Raw genomic sequence first — 26,023 nt, 5'->3', positions numbered from 1 at the left:
ATTTCTCTGAAAACCATAGATAGATATGGTTAAAACTTTGTATTTTTGCACTTTAATGCCTACTTGAATCGCTTCGTTATTTTATTTTATGTCAGTCATTTTGGGTAAAAGCGTCTGCTGTTAACTATTAATGTTAACACGCTAGAAAATAATTTATAGCGTTTTTACCCAAGTTATTTAGAGTTTCTATATATTTTATATGTACGAGTATTTATTAATTCGAAAACTAGAGTTTCTTTTTTCATACATTTCAAGTGTCCGATCGATAAAACCTGTCTGATGATTCTGACCTCTCTGCACTGCGCGGCGCACACCAGCAGATGTCGCTGTTTACACAGTTTCTTACTATCATCTCATTAATTCTCTTCATGATCTGAGAGCACGCTGGAGGGATCACGACTCACTGTGTTACATTGTCTTCTGTCATCTGAGATACCGATGACTACAGAAAACACACAGATAGCTTATTCATAACCGGTGATGGACTGGGACACGGGATCAAATATACGGAATAGCACGTGAATTCCTGCGTGGATTTGCACAAATGAAGCCTGCGTGAAGAGTGTGGATCTTACCACAGCATCTCTGGATTTTATTCTGCAGTTTATTCGGAGGATAGTCCTCTTAAACGGATTTCTTAATTTTATTGTAATTTTTTTATTTCATTATTTTGGAGACGTTGCAATCATTTGGTAATGAATGAGGATGATGTAGGACAAGTGTTTTACAGTAAACTCAATACAGGTCTTCCAGCACTGTCCTGAGATGTTTGTCGTGTTTTGGTCAGATGTGATAGTCCAGCTCTTGTAAGGTTTGAACAGCTCGAGCTCGAACCCACTGCGTCGCTCATGTGGGGGTTTGACGCGCAGCGCGCAACAGGAGCGTCAGTGGGAGACGCGTCGCTATTATCAGTGTCATGATATCGATCATTGATCATGGCCAGAAACAGCTCTCTGTACTTTCGCATCGTGGAAGGAAGAAATCTGCCCGCTAAAGATGTGTAAGTCTATTGTCTGTTCAGTCTTAATGTGTTTGTGTGCGTCTGGGGTGATGCTCTTGACATGTTCGTGTTGTTTTTTGACAGTTCTGGGACCAGTGATCCGTACTGTCTCATCAAAGTTGACAATGAAGTTATGGCCAGGTAAGTCTTCATTTCTTACCTGAGATGGTAAGATGTCTCTAAATAGAAAAATTAATAGGCTACGAAAAAATATTTGTACTTATTCCGTTAAATCTACATACTGTATGCAAAACGGGTTATATGTAAGATTTGGTTTAGTTTATTATTGTATATTAGAAAGCGTTTGTGGTATTTATACGTTTTCTTATTTAATAGATATGTTATGTCCTTATTTAGATCAAATGAAGGTAAACATGCGTTTTGTTTGTAAACAGCATTTGTAAACAACAATGCCTGAAACATTTTGTAATCATTTAACATGATCAATATAATTGAGATGAATGTTGAGTTCTGCTAGTTTGGTAATAGACATAATGATGCATTCTTTACTATTTCACACTGATAGTGTTAATGGGGGATTGTCGTGTGCTGTGATTTTTGTTATGACCCCCCCACACACACACAAACATATTTCTTCTGTATCACAATCAAGCATCAGCTCTTTACAGCATCATCCCGTTACCATGGAGATCAACTAAATAATTGGAAGACCCCCTCCAACGACACAAAATGATTTGTGTGTTCAGTAAATGTGTGTGTGTTCGTCTTTTAGATGCCGTATATTTGATTCTGCACACCTGGTGTGGTGCATATTTAAAACGCTTTGTGTCTTTTGAAATGGAAATGATCGAGCGTCCCTTTGAGAAATGGGGTGAACCGATTGATTGTTTTCCATCATCGTCACTTATGGTCATTTAAATGGTTTCTGTATCCAGGCAAATTCACGAACGCAGCCTGAAATGCACGTGTAAACTGCATAAATCTTTAATACTGAGTGATGGTTGAACCTTGGCAACAGTGTTTTTTAAGAAATGAAATGATTTTTCTGCTGTGCTCCATCCAGGACAGCGACCATCTGGAAGAACCTGAATCCGTTCTGGGGGGAAGAATATTCCTTTCATCTGCCCTCCGGCTTCCACTCGCTCACCTTCTATGTGATGGACGAGGACACCATTGGGTAATAAAATGTGCTTTAAGATCGAAAGCACAAGTTTTTTGAGCGATCACCCAGAACTGTGGCGGCTCGCCGGTCATTTGTCGTCGTGTTAGTGCAAAGCTTGTTTTCAATAAGACAGCAGGAGGAGTTCAAAGCCCAACCTGATGATGTCATTTAGTCAAAAATCATCATGCATTTCATCTTATGAAATCTGGAAAAAGTCACAGAAGTTTGAAGTGATATGAGGGTGGGAGGATTCTGACAGAGATGTCAGTTTAAAGGGTGCTTCTGAAACCTTCTTACAGAAGGGCCGAGTGTACAAGTGTGACATCGGATGACTAAACCAACAGCTGACAGCAGGCGGGACACTCTTTTCTCTTCACGATGACATGTGAACCATCAAGTCTCAGAGTGTTTCGGTGTTAATGCAGATCTCTGATGTAGACGCACACGAGCACACAGACGTGTCACACGGACAGCTTAATGCAGATTCTTTCTTTAATGTTCATGTGATTTGTCTCGTTAAATTATAGTCATGTGTCTACATTCTGTTGGATCATGAAAAACTGTATTTGTCATAGAACGTCTTAGGATGACAGTAATGTTTTTTTTTATGTCACAGTCATGATGATGTGATCGGGAAAATCTCTCTGAGTAAAGAAGTGATCGCCGCTCAAGCTAAAGGTAAAGTCAGATGTTGTTCTTCTGTGATGTGGTGAAGATGAATGATCTGATTTCACATCTTAACGTTGTCTTGCTGCTGACCAACTTCTTATTATAATGCCATTTATGGAAAATTGTATTTATTCATACATTTATTATTTTCCATTTTATTATGTTGTTCATTCTTAGAATATAAGAAAACAATTTGTAGTGTAAAGTCACATGCTGTATTGAAACGAGCGTGTTTGTGTTTAAGTCAGGAGAGAGAGGTCTGTTCATCTGATACGGAGGAGTTTCTCGTTCTTATGAGAAAAACATGTGATGTACAGTTTTAGTGACCACGCCACCCCACAGAGGCTTTCACATCTTTACCCAGCATGCACTTGCCCTGCATGAATCACCTCCGCCCGTCACGACTGACTCACCCACAGGATCATGGGAAGAGTTTTCAAATCTCAGACTTCTGATTTATCGCCACTGTAAACCCAAGTCAACACACTGCACATCATTCAAACGCGGAAGAAATGTTATTGCTTCAATGTTGCTCTTTCATAGCTCAAGAGATCCGACGGAGTTCTCCGTTTCTCAACGTAGTCTCAGATGTTTCTCCTGAAAGATATATAAAAAGAGAATCAAATGAGAGTGTAATGAAGAGTGTGGAGGTGTAAATGAACGTAGATTGTCGAGGTGAAATCATCTGGATCTTTGAGTTCATATCGAGATCGTTTTTGACTTTTAATTGCAGACGAGACGAATCTGAGCTCAATGTTGAGATTATTCAACACAGAATGTCATGTGTGAAGGTGTTTTTTCACTCCTGTAGGTTTAGATAACTGGTTGAATCTGACTCGTGTTGATCCGGATGAAGAGATCCAGGGCGAGATTCATCTGTCTCTGGAGCTGCACAGACATGTTGACAGAACCCGTGTGAAGTGTCACGTCATCGAGGCTCGGTGAGACAGAGAGATCTCTCTTCTTCATCTCTCATCATCTTTATCTTCTTTCTGAAGACTGATGGAGCCCGATGGTTCCTCAGTTCTTCCTCCTGACATCATCAGCATCACTCCAGCTCAATGTGAAGGACAGAGAACGGAAGGAACCAATCAGCTGCGCCGTGTAGTAAAGTTATTATGTCGGATTGGTTTAGACTTTAGGACTGCGCCACCTAGAGTTTCATGCCAGAACTTTCTCTGTCATATTCCAACTGGGTCCTGCAGAAAGATTTGAGATTTTAAACAGAGATTTCATCTGTGATGATGTGTTATATTTTTAGTGAAGGAGTGTTTAAGTTGCTTCGTTGGGTTTGAAGAGAGAAAGCCGTGATGAGCCGTGATGTCACAACCATCGCATCACAATCACAGTGCCGCTTAAATTGTGCGTATGTTTTATTTCTCACAGAGATTTGGCTCCACGTGATATTTCCGGGACATCTGATCCATTCACAAGAATCATCTACAGCAATCTCAGCGTTGAGACATCGGTGAGATCATGACGCTCGATCCGGTGCTTAATCGTTCAATACAGCTGATGGATCGGGAGGTTTATTCTGTGGAAAAACAAAATAAATGCAAATTAATAATAAGTATTTGAGAATTCATGGATTTAAGAGTTTACATGTTAATATAAACCTTGAAAAAAGTGAAAAAGACCACAGTATGCATTTGGTTGGGAATCGCTGCTGGAATGACATCAAGCTATCACAGACAGATATCAACTGAAATAACTCATAACAGCTTCTTCATTGTGTGTGTGTGCGTGCGTGCGTGCGTGCGTGCGTGTGTCAGATCATCAAGAAAACACGCTTCCCGCACTGGGATGAACATCTGGAGTTGTGTTTGAATGAAGGTGGAGATGATGCCGATGGAAACATCACGGTGGAGGTCTGGGACTGGGATATGGTGGGCAAGAATGATTTCCTGGGGAAGGTGAGAACACACTTTAAATAATTCACATGAGTAAAATATCAGTGTCACCTCAGCGCTCATCATGTCTCCTCATGAACTCAAATCATGCTCACGGCTCATGACTCCATACACAAAATGAAATGGGTGAAATACTTATAAAAGATAGATAGATAGATAGATAGATAGATAGATAGATAGATAGATAGATAGATAGATAGATAGATAGATAGATAGATAGATAGATAGATAGATAGATAGATAGATAGATAGATAGATAGATAGATAGATAGATAGATAGATAGATAGATAGATAGATATTATTAAGATAATAATGTTTTCCAGTGTAGGATAATGACAGCTTGAAAGGTTTTAAAACCCATTGACTGTTTCCTGACTGGCAGAAATTCTCTTGACATCCATGCAGATCACAGTGTAGAATAATAAACCTCGAGTTCATTCAGAAGACAGAGGTTATTTTCAGAAGCCATCATTTGCTGTGTGATGTCATGGCTTTAGTGAGAGTTGAGTTTTACCCGCTGCTGAGAGAGAGAGATGTTCGTGTAGACGTCCCACTGTTCTAAAACACTTTTACGCCATTAAAGAATCACAGAATCAATGGAGTTAATGCATCACCCACAGAAACACACAGAGACTCACTTTACACACTGATGTCATTGTGTTTCTTACACAAGGACTCAACAACACGTCAGAACGTGTGTGTGTGTGTTTAGGTGGAGATTCCTCTCTCGTGTTTGTCCAGAAGTCCTGTACTGAAGCGATGGTTTCGCCTGCAGCCGCTGGGAAACACGGAGGATGACGCTGGGTAAACACGCGCGTGTGTGTGTGTGTGTGTGTGTGTGTGTGTGTGTGTGTGTGTGTGTGTGTGTGGTTAAGAACAATCCCAAAGACTTACATTACAAGAGGAAGCCCAGTCATATGTACAGACCTAGCACTTTAGATTTAAACACCACAAGCTTCTTTATGTGCGCATTTATGTCACAATCTCTAGTGTTAGTGTCACAACTGAAAATATTGTGTTGTGTTTTCAGTTGATTTATGTATGCAAAATGTTATACGTGTAGCAAATATAAACACGTGAACATCATGTCACTGCATTTCTCAGGGCTTGTGTTGAGAATAAATAATAAATGAAAGTTTATGTAGTGTGAGAACACCTGCACGATGAGCATCACCTGTCTGTCTGTCTCTGTGTGTGTGTGTGTGTGTGCGCGTGTGTGTGTGTGTGTCAGGGGGAAGCTGGGTGCGTTACGTCTGAAGGTGCGTTTGGTGGAGGAGAGAATTCTTCCCTCGGTGTATTATCAGACTCTGATGCATCTGCTGGTGGAGACCGTCATTTCTCCAGCTGAGGTACATCACACACACACCTGCTGTTAGCAAGAACATTTACACACAAAAACTTAAATTAAGTTGTTAAGACAGTGGAGAAATAATTGCAAAAAAATGTCATTATTAATTATTCATTTCCTTTTTCAGTATGAACACAAACACACAACAAATCATCAGAAACATTGAATTACACTGATGAAATGTACATTTACTTATATAATATACTGTTTACAAAGGTCTGTTTGAATACTGGATTCTGATTGGCTGGAAGGTGTGCATTAAAACCGGTCAGTTTGATCAACGTTTGAAATCAACTGAGGAAAATAACCTTCATTTGCACCTGTCTGATCAAAAAGGACACTGTTTACATCGATAACAGCTTTAACAGGTGGTTTGGGCGCCACGTCGTGCATTAAAACCCTTTATTACACGGCTCATTTGAACGCTTGATTCTGATTGGCCAGTCGCGACATTCCAAGGGGTGTTATTTTCAGATAACAACCGCAAAAACCTTATAACACCCTGTAACCCGGATGCTGCAAATCATATTGAGAGGGGCAGTTTAATATGACACAAAAATGAATTATAAATATGTCTTTTAATAACATGACATTATATTTACTAATGATTCAACCAATTTGCCTGTTCGTGACGTTTGAACGTCGTTTCTTACTTTAAAACCGAAACTAAACGTCTTTTCCTCGCAGAAGGTCTGCGTTCAGTAAAAATGAGCTAATCAGATATTTCAAATTCACATTTTATGTCCAGTTTTTGTCTCATGTGGCAAGTAGCCGTAAGCGAGATAATGTACGAGCAGCCGCTGTTATCGCCAAATAAGCTGATTGCTTACTTAATGCACAGCTAGCCGTGGTTTATCCCTTACGTGTATTTCATATATAGTTTTTTGCCAAGATGTTTTTGTCAAGGTTGTATGAACGTGGCCGATTCAGATGAAATGGACACTGGTGCAGTGACTGAGAGCGATTGAAGTGTTGGATGGTGACTGTAGTCTGATCCTATGTCAGGTGGATGAGCCCACGCCTCTGACTTTACTGGAGGAGATCACAACAGGAGAGAGCCGTCAGGACATCGCCATGACCCTGGTGAAGATTTACCTCGGCCAAGGTCTCATCGTGCCATTCCTGGATTATCTCAACACCCGAGAAGTCCACAACACCAGTACGTGTGTGATAACCTCGGCCAGGCCATATTTACACAGACTCTCTCTCTCTCATTAATGTTTTTCTCACTGTGAGCGCGTGGGATTTTTCACCCTCGGCTGGTGTTTACGTTTGTGTCTCTGATAAACAAAGTGTCCAAGTTTCCATAGCAACTCAACAGGACGCAGTTTGATTAAATGAACCAGACGATTATAAGATGGGCGTGTCCGTCAGTGAGTGACAGAAGATTAAAAGAGTCAGCCTTTATGGAGACGCTCAGAGGTGACGTATTTTTATATGCAAACCCCAGAAGCGAGTTAGCATTTTAGGACTTCCGGTTCCATCGCTCCAAAGTCTAAAGGTTTTCAGAATGGGTTTTTGGTAAATCTCCTAAAATAAGGTCTGTGGTAAACAAAACTTCTAAATATTTTCATGTTTTATTCTATGGCATAAAACACACCAATTATAACACTTAGCCTTAGTGTGGCTTAAAAACGGCGGTTGCTAACAAGTTGCTGAAAGCGACTACTTCCTTTGGCGGGGACGTTAGATGTCATCGCGCATATAAAGCTCACAAATAATGCAACATGGGCACAAATCTCTTAAAACGTAGATGTGGACTTGCAGGGAACACGTTTTTAATCAAGTTTGAAAGAGTTGTCGGAGGCTTGGTGGTGGTGACGTTGATATGGAGCGACCTTAAGTGTAGTCTGTTTATAGCATTGTGTTAGATTTTTACTTCTGCCGATTGTATTTCGGCTTCAAAGGTAACGAATGTTGTGTTCATTTGTAAAGATTATCTTGATAGACAAAACGTGTAAGTGTCATAACCCTTTGTTAAACACTTTCTTCCAAAAGTCTACGGGACAAATGTATGCTTTCGCCCGAGGGAACCAGCCATGCAATTGCTTCCGGGTTAGCCTACAAAAATACCTCATCTCGGAGGTACTGGATTGTGACTAAAATGAGTTGTTTTTACCTGCTCGACAATTCAACAGGTGTATAGATCATTTTACTAGAAACGACACTAGTCCAGAAGTACTTTGTGTTTTATTATATTTTGATATTAAATTGAATACATTTTACATTTCACATATATTTCACAAGTCTTAAAGATGTTGGTTTAAAGTCCCAGTGAAATAAAAAATGACAATGTCTATTTTTTTCATGAAATATTGCATTGTAAATATTATTGTAACCAGTTTATCAATGTGGGTCGTTCTCTTTTATAAATTAATGTGCCCTCATAATCTTCAGTTAAAATCTGAAAATGCACTTCAGTCCTGAAATGACGATCCCTTAAATGACGTATGTTAGACGGCTTGGGCGGAGCATCCGTTAACTCCTCCCCTTTAACTGTCAGTCTGCACCCAGTTCCACTTCAAAATGCATGGTTGTTTTTATAGATCCAATCAAATTGCAGGGAAAGACGAAAGCCACGCCCACTATTATTCTCATTAGAAATTCCTTTTCACTCAGAAATGCATCAAAATACGGAAGTCAAAACGATCGCAACTTCCGGTTCACGGGGACTTTAAGATTTTCATTCAGTTCTAACTGTTTTGTTGGTTGGTTTTTGTTTAAACATTAAACATTTGTGTAGTGTAACAGGACCAGCGTTATTTTTATCTTGCAAAACCACCTAGCAACCACTTAGCAACACCCAATCACATAGCCCAAAGCCGTTGAATATGAGAGTTACGACACTCGATCTCGCCTCGCCTCGCCTCAGTGTGGTCACGTGTTGGTTCATGGAGCGCTCAATAGTTCCAAACAAATCCGTGCTGTTGATTTAAACAACAGCAATTGTATTTGCATAAGTTTTGCTAAATATTAGCACATTGTGTACACTGATTACTACATTTATAGCAGCATTTTATCATGGGAGTAATATGAATATAAGATCAGTCTTTGTGTTTCATTTTATCGTTGACTATCAACTGTAAACCTGTTAAAATGTTAAAACATGCCGTTATTTCACCAACTGTATAGAAAATGCGTTTGGGAGACGCTGAAATGAATGGGCTTCAGTGGAGTGTTTGGAACTATCGGACGCTCCATGACGCGAGTTACTTACACGTTCCGTTCTGTGCAAGTGTCGTAACTCTCATATTCAACGGCTCTGACATGGCCACGCTGTAAAAAAACATTCAAAACAACCACCTACAGTATTATATAATATTGCATATTTCATAAAATGCCACAAAATCTAAAACTCAAATCAAAATCAAAATCTGTCGCCGCCCTGAATCTATCTTGGGGCCTCCCGTTTGAGAAGCACTGGTGTAGATGAATGTTTATGAACGGATGAATAAATGTTCTCTTGTTGTTTTCTGTACGGTCCCAACAGCAGATCCAAACACACTGTTCCGCTCAAACTCACTGGCCTCTAAAGCAATGGAGCAGTTCATGAAGGTGTGTGTGTAGTGTGTACATGTGTGTACATGTGTGTGTGGGCTGCAGTCTGATGTGTGTTTGTGTGCCAGGCTGTGGGGATGCTGTACTTACATGAAGTTCTGAAGCCCATCATCAATCGCATCTTTGAGGAGAAGAAATACATCGAACTCGATCCGTGTAAGATAGACCTCAGCCGCTCCAGGTGCGCACACACACACATGCACGCACGCACGCACACTAACACGTACACGCACGCACACACACACACACACACATGTTGGGTTTCCATGTTTTATGGGGACATTCCATAGACACAATGGTTTTTATACTGTACAAACTGTATCTCATATTCCCTCCCCCTAACCCTAACAATCACACACAACTGTCTGCTCTTTTACATTTTCACAAAAGTTCATTCTGTATGATTTATAATCTCGTTTCCTCATGGGGACAAAAAAATGTCCATTTAGTCCCCATACCGTAGGGTTTACCCTTCCCACACACACGCGCACACACACACACGAACACACGCGCACGTGCACACACGCACAGAAGGGGTGTTGCCAGGCAACAGAAGAGGACTCTCAAAACTTTGCTTGTATAAATAGCACTTTTGCTGTTTCCACCTGTAAAATGTCAGCGAGCATCTCATGATGTCTTCTCTCAGTGTGGAGGAAGTGATTTCATTTCCTTTTGATAAAACATCTGTACGTTTATAAACTGAATAATGTGAACATCGTGTGTCCAGACGGATCTCTTTCAAAGGTTCAGTGACTGATGCTGAGATCCGGCAGAGCAGTGTGGGTCTGTTACAGACGTATCTGAGCATCATCATGGAAGCCGTCATCACTTCTGTCGCTCAGTGTCCTCCTGTCATGAGGCTTGTGTTCAAACAGCTTCATAAACGAGTGGAGGAACAGTTTCCAGAACCAGAGAATGAGGTAGAAGCTCATCAAACGTCTGATCTCGTCTGGTGTCTGATGTGATGTGATGTGATGTCAGGTGTGTGTGTGTGTGTTCTCTCTGCAGGATGTGAAGTATTTGGCCATCAGTGGGTTTTTCTTCTTGCGTCTGTTCGCTCCTGCCATCCTGACACCCAAACTCTTCCAGCTGAGAGAACATCACGCAGACACACGCACCGGCAGAACACTGCTGCTGCTCGCCAAGGTCCAACGCACACACACACACAAACGCACACACACACACACACACACATACAGTGAGAGAGAGTGCTGTGAATGGTGCTGATCTCTCTCTGTCTCTCTCAGGCTCTTCAGAGTGTGGGTAATTTAGGTCTTCAGTTGGGTCATGGGAAGGAACAGTGGATGACTCCTCTGCACTCCATCATTCTGTGCAGCGTCTCCTCTGTTAAAGATTTCCTCGACAAACTTATAGACATCGAGTACGACAGCGGTGAGTCAATGCTGAACATGCCCACAAACATCAGACCACAGCAACACGTTACCATGACAACACATATCCCTTAAACATTATTTATAGATCATTGCTTATTAGATGTTGCATTTGTCTGGTTGTGTGTGTTTGTTTTGTGTATAAAGAAACATCTCGTCTGTAATCCACACGCCGTTTCATCTGAGCATCATTCGCACATTTGGTGCAGAACAGAAAATTAAACCTCCAGCTCGTGAGTTACACAAATGAGCTGTTGTGCTCAAACAGTGTGTGTCTGTAGTAATTATAATTTTATAGTGTGTGTATGCTCGTGTGTGTGTGTATGTGAGTGTGTGCGCATGTGAGTGAGTGTGTGTGCGTGCGTGCGTGTGTGTGTGTGTGTGTGTGTGCGCGTGTGTGTGTGTGTGTGTGTTTAGTTAAAAGCGTGTTAGAACAGACATAAATGACAGCATTAAAATTGATCAAGGTTTGCTGTTGTCATGTTTCACAGTCAGTTGTACATGTGTGACGTGACATTTGATACACGTGTGTGTGTGTGTGTGTGTGCGCGTGTGTGTGTGTGTGTGTGTTTAGTTAAAAGCGTGTTAGAACAGACATAAATGACAGCATTAAAATTGATCAAGGTTTGCTGTTGTCATGTTTCACAGTCAGTTGTACATGTGTGACGTGACATTTGATACACGTGTGTGTGTGTGTGTGTGTGCGCGTGTGTGTGTGTGTGTGTGTTTAGTTAAAAGCGTGTTAGAACAGACATAAATGACAGCATTAAAATTGATCAAGGTTTGCTGTTGTCATGTTTCACAGTCAGTTGTACATGTGTGACGTGACATTTGATACACGTGTGTGTGTGGTGTGTGTGTGTGTTGTGCGTGCGTGTGTGTGTGGTGTGTGTGTGTGTGTGTGTGTGTGTGTGTGTGTGCGTGTGTGTTGTGTGTGTGTGTGTGTGTGTGTGTGTGGTGTGTGTGCGTGGTGTGTGTGTGTGTGTGTGTGTGTGTGGACGTGCTGGTGTGGTATCATGTGTCGTTGCATGCTCTTCAACATCAGCAGAGCGTGAGCATCGAAATCTCTACAATCGTGTGTTCGCAATCTAGACTCAGCTCTCTAAACACTAACACAGCTGCCTCCATCTGTGTGTGTGTGTGTGTGTGTGTGTTGTGTGTGTGTGTGTGTGTGTGTGCGTGTGTGTGGGTGTGTGTGTGTGTGTGTGTGTGTGTGTGTGTGTGTGTGTGTGGTGGTGGTGTGTGTGTGTGTGTGTGTGTGGAGCTCCTCAGCGTGGCTGTGTTCTTACCTTCAGTCACAGTGAAAGAAGGATTATGCAGAAATACACGGAGAGGTCCACAGCTCATCAAACGCTTGGCCTTTAGAAACGATATTCTGGCTGAGCTCAGGACGCTGTCCTACGCCAAGAGCTCTGACTGGCAGGTCTGACACAAACACACATAACACACAATGTAACATGTGAGAGTCTTTTATAAACAGCACATTACACAACTGTGTGTGTGTGTGTGTGTGTGTGTGCGCGCGCGTGGTGTGTGTGTGTGCATGTTTTTATATCCCGGTGGGGACCTAAACCTGAATCACACCAACACATGGGGACTCGTGTCACCGTGGGGACCAAAATTGAGGTCCCCATGGGAAAAAAAGCTATAAATTGTACAGAACAATATTTTTTAAATCTAAAAATGCAAAAAGTTTTCTATGATCTTTAGGTTTAGGGTGGGTTAGGGATAGGGGATAGAATATACAGTTACAATCATTACGCCTATGGACTGTCCCCACGGAGATATAAACCAGACATGTGTGTGTGTGTGTGTGTGTGTGTGTGTGTGTGTGTGTGTGTGTGTGTGTGTGTGTGTGTGTGTGTGTGTGTGTGTGTGTGTGTGTGTGTGTGTGTGTGTGTGTGTGTGTGCGTGCGTTCCAGGTGCGCACTTCAATACCCGTCCAGTGTGTGTGTGCTGTGGAGCGAGTGGATGAAAACGCTTTTCAGCTCCAGAACGTCATGCAGGTCGTAACACAAGATACAGAAGGACGACTACAAACCACATATCTGCAATGCAAGGTGAAACACACACTCGCACAGTCTACATAAACACACACACACACACTCGATGTAAAAAAGATTTGTAAAAAATATTGTTCTGTACAATTTATTAGCTGTTTTGCCCATGAGGACCTCAATTTTGGTCCCCACAGTGACACGAGTCCCCATGTGTTGGTGTGTATTCAGGTTTAGGTCCCCACCGGGATATACAAACATGAACACACACACACACACACACTGAGGCATGCACGTACGCACACACACACACACTCAAGTGGGTTCACACGTATTTCACTTTGGTACTGAGGACATTTGGCCCTCACAAATATAGCTAAACCAGTACACACACACACACACACACACACACACACACACACACACACACGCATACATGTGTTCTACTACTCTATGTGTTTTAAATGACACAATATAACCAGTGTCTCCGTGTGTGTGTGTGTGTTTCAGAATGTGAATGATCTGAATCAGTGGCTGTCAGCGATCAGGAAGGTCAGTGTTTATAATGACAACATGCTTCCATCATTTCACCCTGGAGCTTACCGCAGTAACAAATGGACCTGCTGCTTACAGCCAGACGGCACAGGTACTCAAATATTCAAATGTGACATCATCACTTTACCATGCTACTGACACACTAATGTTATATAGAAGTGTGTTTCAGTTTCGATTTCTCTTGATCTCCCAATGCTTCTGGTTTTCTTAATGTTTATGATAAACAATGGGTGATGAACTAATACAGTTGAGTCATATCAGCGGTGCGTGTGTGTGTGTGCGTGCGTGCGTGCGTGTGTGTGTGTGTCAGCCGCGGGCTGCAGTCGGACTCATTCTGCTGTGACTCTGGCTGACTGGAGCGACCCGCTGGATCCTGATGCTGAAACACAGATCATATATAAAGAACTTCTGCAGGGCCGAGACACGCTCAGGTGTGTATGTGTGTGTGAACAGACCTGATATCTGCTGCACAACTATAATCTTCCAGCAGGTGTCACTGTTGTGCTGAAAGAAGAAAACCTTAATAAAGCAAAACTATAATTACCATGACAACTGACTGTCACAAAGCCATCATCATTCAGCTTCATCATGCTCCACGTGTTTCTGACACAGGAAGAAATACCTGGACACACAGGAAATGGAAACAGCAGAACAGGAAGTGACTTCATCAAAGACCAATCGCCCGTCATCAGGTCAGACGCACTCCGTCACATTAACACACACACACACGGTGACAGTAAGCGGTGTGTGATTCTCACTGTTCTTCACGTATGTGTGTTAGTGTCTGTACAGGACCGTCGTGAACGTGCACGAGCCGTCGCCGCTCGTCTGCTGGATGTTGTTTTGGATTTAGAAGAAGCTCATTCATCCTTCAAGAGCCGAGAAACAGACGAGAGCGGTTCACTCATTATGAGCTCATAGAGAATGAAACTCCTCCTCCGACACACACACGATTATTACCGTACGCGCAACTATAACATAGAACTTATGCAATGCACTCATGACACACGTCTTTAATGAACACCGCTTCTGAATGTCTGTGGAATAATGTGTATGTTTTTACTCTGGATGGTCTCTGGGGTGATTTTTTAAAACTGATGCTGCACTGTAGCTTTATAAACCTGCCGTGTACATGTGTGTGTGTGTGTGTTTATCTTGCAGTATGCATGCCATGGCATTTGCTAAACAGCGTGACCCTGTGAAAAAAACCCACACAGAATTTTTGTTTTTAGCTATTCAAAGGGATACTTCGCCCAAAAATGACAAATTTTGTCATGATTTACTCGCCCTCAAGTTGTTCCAAACCTGTATAGATGTTATTGTTATGTTTAACACAAAATGAGATATTTTGAAGAACGTAGAGAAGCAAACAGTTCTGGGGCACTACCATTTAAATTTTTCGTATACGAAAAAAAACAATCAATATGCACATTTGTCCTATGGTGTGATGGCAAAACTTCAGAAAAAAAACGATGTAATGAAGATACTATTTAATTTTTTATATCCTTTATATTATAAACATTAATAATATTAATTAATTAATGTCACACCATAGGTCACATGTCCGTTTTATTTGTAGGCTATATGATAAAAAGTCCCTTACAGAAAACACATGTGATCACATGTGAAATGTGTGTTTTTGGAACATTTTGGTGTGAATTCCCACGTGAAACCCATGGGATAACATGTAAAAACCCATGGGATAACATATGAAACCCATGGGATAACATGTAAAACCCATGGGATAACATATGCGACATGTCTCCACATGTGATCACATGTTCTTCACGTCACCACATGTTGCACATGTCATCCCATGGGTTTTTACATGTTATCCCATGGGTTTCACGTGGGAATTCACGTGGAATTCACACCAAAATGTTCCAAAAACACACATTTCACATGTGATCACACGTGTTTTTGCACATGTTAAACACATGTTGTATACATGTGATCACATGCGAAAAACATGTGAAATTCATGTGTCTTTTCTGTAAGGGGTATTTGTCAATTATATATAGATGCTTTTTTCAAATAAACAATGTAAATTTTCAGTCTATTTCTGTAATTTGACAATTTTTTACATTTTTAACCATATTTTAAATATACGGGAAAAATCTGTAAAATAAAACAAATTCGCAGTCCATTTCTGTAATTTGACATTTTTTCCCCGTATTTCAAAAATATAGAAAAAAACTGTCAGATAAAACAGGAAAATTCTGTAACGTTTTTACAGTGTACTATGGCAGTCAGTGGTGTCCCAGAAATGTCAGTTGCTAACATTCTTCCAAATATCTGCCCTTGTGTTCATCAGAACAAAGAAATGAATCTAAAGTTTGGAACAACTTGAGGGCGAGTAAATGATGAGAGAATCTTCATCTTCGGGTGGAGTATCCCTTCAACACGTGAATGACTTTAGTACACACACTTCTTATGATTTCTTGATTTCTTCCATACAGGTGTGAAGTAGTTTTTGACCAAATGACCAGTGTTTCTGGACTCTACTAATACTGTTATTGTAATCTTTTTATATTTGCACAAAAGTCATTTATATATCTTGTAATATCAGCATTCTTTTGATTTACCGATGATATTTCACAGACCGCTTGACGTTTATTTAAACAGTTTAGTAAAGAGGGAAAAAGACAGTCACGTTCTAGATGTTTCTGTGGACAGATTCAGGTTACTGGTGTAAAAGTGAAACTGGGATATGATGACGTGTCTAATGGTTTTGATGTTTGTGGCTAATTTAGCTATTTTAGATGTTTGTGGCTGTAAAACAACCTGAAGTAAAACTTGGCAATGTGCCAAATGGTGTTTTGGGGTTATGTGAGCATGTTGGTGCAAGACGACCATGAAATAGAGTTGCTGTTGTTTTTTTGCCAACTTATATTGTTTTTAACATTTGTTGTCGTGTACAGTATGATGCCTTTGTTGGTTAAATTCAGAGAGAGCTTTTTATCTGCTGTGCCTATTAAAACCGTTTACACAAAACTGCAGAAAGAAACTCACAGCATTCTTTTAAACACATTTCAGGATCAGTGTCGCGTGTGATGGATTATTTACTGTAAATTGACTGTTAAACGACTTTTCAGGTTAAAGGAAAGTCGGGGATTACTCTTTATTTTAATTGAATTACATTTTCTCATGAAGCATTACATTACAAACTGAACATACTTTTATCAAATCTTTGAATGTAAAATCTAAATTTTAATGCAAGTTTGCTTTATAGAGTAGTTAAAAAGAGTTAGTCAATAAAGCATTTGTAAATGTGTTCATTCATGATGAATAAGTCATTTACAAATGCATTATAAAGCAGTTATAACTGTGTAACTAAAAGGGGATTCTAACGAAATACCTGCCAAATAGTGAGCCATTTTTAAATCATGTGTTATAAAAGCTTAATAAGTGTGAATACTTCACAGGCTTACACTTTTCTTTAAAGTGCACTTTCATGGGCTGTCAATACTTCTAAATGTATGACTCTCATCAGAGATGTAGCCTCGTGAGCCAGCATTCTGTTTCTACGATAAATTATAAATAAATGTTTTCTGGTTTTGATGAACTATTGGACGTAATTGAATCATTAATAAAACATCGTAAACAAACAAGTTTACAACAACCTTTGTGCGTTTAGTGTTAAAAAGCGATCAAAAGTTTGATGAGTTTATCTTGGTAAGCAAGAAAAAACTGCTTTGGATAAGCATCATGATCTGAAGGCATTCTGGAGGGCACCGGAATCGGATCAGGTCAGCAACATGGTTTGAAAAGTGAAAAGATATGAAAGAAAACCAACATAACACCCTACAGCCTCCCGTCTGACAGCCTGTTTTGCAAACAACATCAAGACATTAATGAATCTGCTTTCGAGTCAAATAAATAATGAATAAATACATTTATTAAGTATTTATAACATGCGAGTTAAACATGGATCACTATTTGGCAGGTATTTTGTTAGAATCCCCCTTTTATTTATGCGGTTATAACCGCTTTATAACGCATTTGTAAATGACTTATTAATCATAAATGAACACATTTATAAATGCTTTATGAAGGGAACTCTAATGTAAAGTGTTACCATAACATGTATTGAAAACTAATGTTTACAGCTTATTTCAGGTAATGTTGAATGTGCATTAATCTTGACTGATGTGAAGTAAAAAGGATAGTTGAATTTGTATTGTCCGGCTTTCATGAATTAGTAATGAGTAATGGGATTACTTCATAGACGGTGTCATTAGTGAGTATTTTACATACACAGACAGAAGAGATCAGAAGATTAAAAGAGACACAGATAGACCGACGGCTCTGATAATTCTCCTCTCAGTGGATTTATTTCACTGGAAACACAGACATGCAACAAGATCATAACAAGTTTCATTAAGACATGTCTCTTAAAAGCCCTTGGTTTTGTTTCATCAAACAACAATTCGTCTGATATTTGATAATCCAGTGTCAATGTTAAGTCTATTGCCTGTCAGAGTTCTGTGACATGAATGAACGAAAGAAAGAAATGAATTTTATTTGACATCAACCGTCGGACAGATCAGCATCCCTACAACCAAACACTTCACATGACCTGAAACGTAATCATAATAATATCGTTTATATGAAAGATAAAGAGGAGAGATCTGCTCTTTCAGGCTGTGACACACTTTAAATGTGTGTCAGATATAAAACGATTCAGCAGTATCTCATCACGGTCTCTCGGGAAACACGTTCTCATGCTCCAAAAAATGCTATTTCAGTTCCGTCACAAATGCATTTTATAACACACCCGTGAATGTGAGGATTGTTTTCTTCTCTTGGCTCGGCTCAGTAAAGCCAGCAGGTCTTTGATCACCATATGGTCTGATGTCACCAGATCTGTTCATCTTCAGCCGAGCCACGATAAACACACACGAACCTTCCGCCTGTTCGTATCTCTCACAAATGATTTAAGAGCTCAAAGACAACATGCAGCTGAAAGACGGAATAATGAGCACAAACATGTCAAAATGGGGTGTGCCAGTTATTTTTGGTGGATCCGTGCGGACAGATGATAAATGATGTCATTCGGCCAAATGAAGGAAATCTAATTCATCACCTTTCAAGACATCGGCCATCACGCCAGCGTCTGCTGGTCTACTAAAAGCAATCCCATAATCACACCAAATCTCACACATATTTCATCTCCGTTCTACTTCAGTTCCATCCTTTCTGGACATTCAACAGCAGTTCATGAACTAAACAACAATCCCGGTTTATAATACAGAGATTTTCATATTCCTCCGGAAACAAAGACAAAGGTGTGCTAAACAAAGAGGTGCTTCAAAAGGTTCCTCGATGCCATTGAAGAACCTTTTGGTTCCATAAAGAACCTTTAACATCTGAAGAACCTTTCGGGTTCTTTGTGGCGAAAAAAGGTTCTTCAGATTATAGAAAAGTAAGAACGAGAGGGTTCTTTAAAGAGCCTTTGGCTGAAAAATGCGTCTATTGCATCGCTGTGAAGAACCTTTTACGCACCTTTATTTTTGTGTAAGACTGAACTCAAACCCGTCACGTCTTTAGAACCTTCTGAACTGTTTCTGGAGTGTGTGTAGTTGACACGCGAGAGTCGCGTCCTGCAGTGTGACTCTAACTAAACACATTTCACACCACACGTGTAATATTAGCATGCACGTTTCTATGAGCTCATATTCCTCGAGAAAACTACAGAGAATATTGAAGCATTAATGTCACACTGCAGGACTACTGAAGATGAAAAACAAACACAATCATATATAATATAATAAAACATTCATATCAAATCTAAACCAAACGTCATGTTCATGTCAGCTGCCCGTGTGAAGGGTCAGAGCGTCATAAAAACACATTCTGTGAGATTCACAAGGCGGCCGTGTCTCAAAGTTACAGTGAAATGTAGATTTACAGGAGCATTCTTCTTGTTTTTAACGTCAGATGGTTCATATTAATGTTTTATGATTGAAATATTCCCTGCAGATATAGAACGGGACACGACCCGCTTGTGTGGGAGGGTTTAAGTCACGCCCGTCCCCCCCTCGACATGAACACGACATCAGTGTAGCGACCGCCATCATTGCTTACTTGTGTTAGACGCTCCAAACACATTTTAACAGTCCCTGACGTTACTGACAAACTTTGTCAGATGTGTGTGTGTTTGTGTGTGCGCGTAGATACATGTGAATGAACACGTGTGCCATACGCAAGTATAAAAATAATTTAAACATACACTTTGAATATATAGAACACTTTTAAATATGTTATTTCGTTTATATTTGTCTTTATACGTTTCTTTTAAAGCATTGCAAGACACTGACAACTGAAGATGCACGCGGCAGAAAAGCACGCGAGGAGAAAATCATCAGACAGCAGCGGCGGTTGGGACCGAGGAAGACAGAAGATCTGATGCTTTCCACAGCATCCGTGACAAAACCCTTTCACGTGACTCACAAACATCCGTCGCTCTAAACTTCGCGTGTTTTATGAGCTTTGTAGGGATCAAGAAAAACATTCAGACGTGAGTCAAGTGAAACGATCTTTTTACAGACAGAGAAGCAAAACACATCCCAGAGAAACTGAGCCTTTGGCTTTCAGTTGAAACGCAGACGGAGAAGAAGAATTACATTTCAGCCGTCAGTCAACGATGACCTGCCCTTCACAAACCCAGCGGGACGCGAGCCTGTGACGTCACACACCCTAAGAGACGAGCGACATCAGCACACGGACGGAAGCGAGAACTGAAGGAGGGCAATAACACACGCCTCCCGGGTCGTGATGGATAACCTGCGATCCGCTCTCGTCTCCACGGGCGGCATAATGAGCGTGTGTTTCTCTGTTAAAAGTGCAGCGCGACACGTCTCTGAAAAGACTTTGTGATTTATCTGATCCTGCGTTCAGAACAGCACACTGCGCCTTCTGCACTATATACTGCATACTACACCTCGGTTATATCTGTGTATTCAACAAGACACGTGCAGCATACAACCAGACATCAAACAATGCAATGCAGTCTGTTATTCTATTTTCAAAGTGATGAATAAAGTTACATCAGCCGAGATCATAAACACCATCTTGACTCATTCGATTGAAAAAAAAGGTTGTACAAAAATAAACTGAATTAAAATGCAAATTAATTCAATTTCGCCAATGAGATGAAATGGAAGATTTCATGCAAACTTGTCTCGTCTGTGTCTCAGACATGTCTACTGAGAAAAAGAGTCTCACAAATCTCACAATGTCATTAGATTTTGAGCTCAGATTGGTCTCGTCTGCAATCAAAAGTCAATATTATTGAAGATCTCAATATCAACTCAAACATTTCTCATCAAATTTACTCAAATCCAGATATATATATATATATATATACAGTAGATGACTATACGCATGCGCGTGACATCATCGTTTTCAGAAAGTTCCGTCTTGCAGTTTACATGGAAATGAAAATGGCGCGTTTTCAAAAAGTTGCACTTTGAGACCCGTTTTCAAAATTTTGCGTTGTCACTCGCCCCAAAACGCTGTTTCCGTCTAAACGAACGGCTAAAACGCATTAAAAGTTTTCGAAAACGGCGTCGTATAAACTGCCTCTTAGGTCACTTTTCTTGTCAAGTAGCCTAATTGTATATTGATTTAAGAAGAAATTTTTACGAAAAACAAGACAAAAATGCTTGGTAAGAATGTCATGTTTTGCAGTGTGCATAGCGAGAAAACCTGCGAGCAATAACGTTCTCCTCTGGGATTGATCGTTGCAGTACAGTATACAGTATATAGTGTGTAGTATTCGGTATGCATGCGAGATCTCAGTTCTGAACACAGCCGAGGAAGCGTGAAAAGACCAACACAGACCAAACAAGAGAAACGAATGGTTGCATATTTCAAGAAGATCAACTTCATCGTCGTCATAAATACTTCAGATGTGCTGGAGAAAACAGAAGAGCGCTCGCGTCTCATCCGTCCGCAGTGCGCTGATTGGTGTGAAGTTCAAAAGATGTGAATGTTTTGAAGTGCAGAGATTTTATGCAGCGGTTGCAAAAACATCCCCGAAAGAATCTGCTTACTGATCTCATCCACAAGAATTCCCTACAAGCTGGTTTTAGAGAGCGATCGAGAACAAATTTGGCCTAGCTTGTGTCACAAACATCACTCGATCGATCAGATATTCATTTTAAATCACCAATGAAACTGAAGATCTCTGTCACCCTATGCAAAGAACACATATCGATAGTTATAAACCAAAATATCTGACAGATAACCCAGCCGGTATTTGGTGATGTTGAGACGTTTATAAGACAAACAGAAGCACTCAGCTTTTAAATGCATTATAAACTACTTCCTGTCAACTTCGTGTAACTATCTTTTCAAACAAACGTTGCATTTCAACAATTTCGTGCGAACCTCATTCAATTGCATTATGTATAAGCACATACTGTAACATTAGCCACGCCCACCACACGCCGCGCACTCAGCCCAGCGGCATTCTGGGTAACTTTCACAGAGCGAGAGACAAAAAGCTGATAGCGAGTCGGAAAGAGACAAGAGTCATTCATCCACATCATCTGACGGCAGAGCAGTGAGGACGATCCTCCTCTCAGGTCAGAGGTCATGAAACTCCTCCTCTGAGTGAGTCGTGTAGCAGTCACGTGACCTTCGTTGACACAGAGCAGCTCTCAGTCCTTCAGGTTGTCTTCGCCCACGCCCTGCGCCGCCAGTTCTCTCGTCACGTTGTCCAGGTAGTTGGGGTCGGGGTATCCGTGACCCGTGAGGTTCGAGCCGAACTCGGTTTTGTGGTGAATCTCGTTCCACACCACAGTGTCCGTCTCTCCCGTGGTGCTGGACGTCCCGATGGTGAAGATCAAGCGACGATCCCACGCCGTGATGAGCAACTTCAACACCTGAGAGAAGAAACAGAAAAATTAGGTTCGTGGCGTGTAATGATTAAAAAAACGCAATTTTAATGAACGTTTTTTCTGTCGACTTCTCTGGTAGAAAATTGAGATCATTTGAAATATTTGAAGAGTTGGTTCCAAAATGAGTTAACTCCGTTTTTATTGTGTTTTATGGTGTTAGTTAGCTGTATTTTTTGAGTTATTATGGCTTAAATTAAAACAAACCACCTGCAGTTTGATTGATATTTATTGATTTTATACATTTAAAAACAGAGTTATCTCATTTTAGAACCAAACACTTCCAATTGTTGGTCGTCGCGTGATGTAAGAACAGAATCTCACCCGTCTGCCGTGCTCATTGTCCGGCAGGTAGCAATGTCGTGGAAATCCTCGTGCGCTGTATTTCTTCCCAGGATTTGGATGTTCATTGGTCTGTGTAAAACGCACGCACGCACACACACACACACACACACACAGTCAGATTTTACACAACACTCCACCACAGACTCGACGGCTCAGGGGCCGCTGGGATTTATTACTGTCCTGTTATTCAGCACCGCAGGCGAACGGCATCAAAGACACACAATAAACATCAACATCTCCCCGCTGATGATATCACAGCATTGTACACGAAGATCAAAAGAGCGTAAAAACATCTGAGAGAATAAAGATTCATCAAGCATTACTCCCGATCTCGCTCTCTTTCATCTTCATGAAGTCACATTTTTACAGCAGATTTATAATGAAAAAACCTTTAAATAAGAGATGCATTATGTGACACCAGACTGTGATGCTAAGAAACATTTCTTTTTGTCCCTGTATGTAAAAATGTTTGTTGTATATAGGCCCTGTATATATTTGTGCTAGGGCTGTCAATAGATTACATTTTTTAATCGTACCCTTTTCCTGCGTTAACTGCGATTAATCGCACACATATACTGTAGTGAAATTAAACATTCACTATTTATTTTGTTTGACGGGTTTATTTTAGTGCTGTCTATCGATTATAAAAAAATTAACTAACTAATCAAACACAGCATTTATGTTTTTTAATATAATTTTACATTTCTAATAATTTCACATTTTATCTCCAAATTAATGTAGAAACAACGCGTTTCTTTAACAGCGTCAAGTCAAGTCAAGTCGACTTTATTTATATAGCGCTTTTTACAATTTTCATTGTTACAAAGTAGCTGTACATAAAACATATTGACTATAAGCAAAACATTTAAGATAAGGGAGAGAGAAACACAGTTCAAATATTAAACAGACTATAAATTCCTACATGTAATATTAATTAAGTAAAACTTTAAAGTAAATAAACAACTTAGCATCTTAAAATACTTAGCAATAAAATAGCATCACTTTATGAATGAAGGCCAACATTCTAATATTGTTGGCTTTGCAACTGATGTCTTTATTAAATATATTATTTTTTCTACTAATCAAACCCATTACAATAAGACTTTACAGTCTTTACTGCTAAATACATGAAATAATCCTCATTAAAGCTACGAAATCACATAGATTTCTTCTTTTCTTTTGTTCTTTGGTGAACATTAGTGACAGGAGTTACAGCCGCATTTAAGAGCTCCTGCTCTACGCAGGTCTAATGCGCTTCCTATTTTCACTTTTCTTTGCATTCATTAGAGACTTTATTTAACTCGCTGAAGACTGCTTGCAAAAATACTAGACAAAATGTGCTTTCTGGCATAATCGTGTGTATTTTCAAGCACGAGAGAGAAGTTAATACTGGTGCTGTGCTGTCTGACAGATTCTGACGCAGCCTTTAGCCCGTGTGTCGCGTTGCTTTGAGTCGTGTTCCGCAGCCAAAAGCTGTCATTACAACCATTTCAAATAGTGCCTAAATAGTTTAAAGGCCTTTATATGAATAAGAGCGTGATTATATAATGTACCGCTAGACAATGTTGACAGAAAAAAACGGATGTTGCGTTAATGGCGTTAAATATTTTTAACGTGTTAAGCGATCGGATGGGCGTGTCTAGCGACGCGACAAAGTTGAGAAATCTTCAACTTCATGCAAATGAAGAGCGACTTTCAGAAGCAACAGCCAATAGGAAGATGGTAGAGCTAACGTGATCAGTGGACAGCCAATAGGAAGATGGTAGAGCTAACGTGATCAGTGGACAGCCAATAGGAAGATGGTAGAGCTAACGTGATCAGTGGACAGCCAATAGGAAGATGGTAGAGCTAACGTGATCAGTGGATGTCGTCACTCAGGCAACCACTATTTGGAACGCCCACTGGCGACTTGCAGCGACAAAGTCGCTTCTAATCTGAACGCAGCTTTAATCTGAAAAAATGAATCGCATGCGTTAACGCGTTTACGTTAACAGCCCTAATTTATATATATTTTAAATAATTTAATACCTTTAATTTTTATGTCCTGTATATAGACAATGCATTACCTTGGGCCAACATTCAGTTTTTATCACATTTGTCACATATTATTAACTGCTTTGAAACAATGAAACATTGTGAAAAACGCAATATAAATAAAAAAGACGAATTATTATTGTTATTTTACATTCTATTATGTTCATTACATTCCAAGTGTAAAATGAAGAGAATTCTTGAATTGAGTATTTGTGTAACCTGTTTGTTTGGCTCAACCAATGACAGAAGTTTAGGGTGGGATCTGTTTGTGCAAACAATGGAAGACGACGGAGAGTTTGGATATCATTATTACTTGACTCAGCACGTCCACTTTAACTGTGTGATCATGAAAAACAAAACAAGTGTTTCTGAAACCCATGATATGTATCTGCCCGCTTTAAATCTTCCCGTCCTGCCCTGTTGATGCTGATGATAGCGATAACACTCAAAAACACTGTGAGGATGTTTAGAAAATGAGTGGGCACGATGCATACTGAGGCTGTAGTGTGCAACGCAAGCGTATGACCCAGAATGAGCAGGAAATCACCACACAACCACTTCCTGTTTCACAAACTGTCTAATGAGAGCACACGTGTGCGGGTCGACCTATTAAAAATAAAATACATCTGTGCGTTTCTCTGGACCAGAAGTGTCTCAACCAGTATAGACAATAAGTGTGATATCAATAATCATATGATGCCGTTAATTATTCATCGTCAGTATCCGTTGATATGTTAACATAATAGCTAAAAGAAAACAATAAAATGACCTTTTGCAGTAAGATTCACAATGATGACACATTTTTTGTTTAAGTGTAATTCACTGACTAAAAGAGCCAAATCAACCAAATAAAAGATGAATTTGACTTTTTCATTCAAAAGATATTGCAGTAATATTCCTGTAGTGTAAATCTGATATCATGACACATGTACCTGTATCCCTGCAGGGATGTCATACACGATGCTGATAGTCTTAGTCTCAGAGTGACCGGGTAGAGAGTGAGGAATCACATGATATTCCATCTTCCCAGGCGGCTGTGTGCCCGTCTTCTCTCCGTAAATGGCCTTACAGGTGGGACACTGTAGACTCCCGTCCTGACACAACAACAAACATGAAAACTCAAATATTACGATGTGTTCATCATTCCTTCCAAACCTGTATGTCCTTCTTCTTCAGAACACAAAAGAAG

General features: G+C 40.2%; 2 protein-coding genes across 2 annotated transcripts in view; one reads left to right on the top strand and one right to left on the bottom strand.

Moving 5' to 3' along the window:
- The first annotated feature begins 365 nt into the window (after positions 1-365).
- LOC130568481 (rasGAP-activating-like protein 1) lies at positions 366-15,370 on the top strand. The gene is made up of 22 exons (XM_057357364.1): positions 366-1,000; positions 1,085-1,141; positions 2,025-2,138; positions 2,740-2,801; positions 3,604-3,733; positions 4,179-4,260; positions 4,565-4,705; positions 5,416-5,507; positions 5,935-6,052; positions 7,057-7,210; positions 9,542-9,606; positions 9,678-9,790; positions 10,337-10,529; positions 10,618-10,755; positions 10,857-11,001; positions 11,418-11,425; positions 12,265-12,423; positions 12,923-13,060; positions 13,508-13,643; positions 13,863-13,983; positions 14,165-14,244; positions 14,334-15,370. Exons 1-22 carry the CDS (start codon positions 936-938, stop codon positions 14,471-14,473), a joined length of 2,451 nt encoding a protein of 816 aa, XP_057213347.1. The 5' UTR covers positions 366-935; the 3' UTR covers positions 14,474-15,370.
- Positions 15,371-17,859: 2,489 nt separating this feature from the next.
- The window catches only part of dtx1 (deltex 1, E3 ubiquitin ligase), a 43,627-nt gene continuing 35,463 nt past the window's right edge, over positions 17,860-26,023 (bottom strand). Inside the window, exons 8-10 of the mRNA XM_057356175.1 lie at positions 25,767-25,928; positions 22,780-22,869; positions 17,860-22,443 (exon numbers count right to left, since the gene is read on the bottom strand). Of these exons, the coding sequence (XP_057212158.1) occupies positions 22,219-22,443; positions 22,780-22,869; positions 25,767-25,928 (477 nt within the window). The 3' untranslated portion in view covers positions 17,860-22,218. The remainder of the gene's footprint in view (positions 22,444-22,779; positions 22,870-25,766; positions 25,929-26,023) is intronic.

Source organism: Triplophysa rosa, linkage group LG17, assembly GCF_024868665.1.
Source record: "Triplophysa rosa linkage group LG17, Trosa_1v2, whole genome shotgun sequence".
In the NCBI taxonomy this organism is placed as follows: domain Eukaryota; kingdom Metazoa; phylum Chordata; class Actinopteri; order Cypriniformes; family Nemacheilidae; genus Triplophysa; species Triplophysa rosa.
This window is presented reverse-complemented; position numbering and strand designations above follow the sequence as displayed.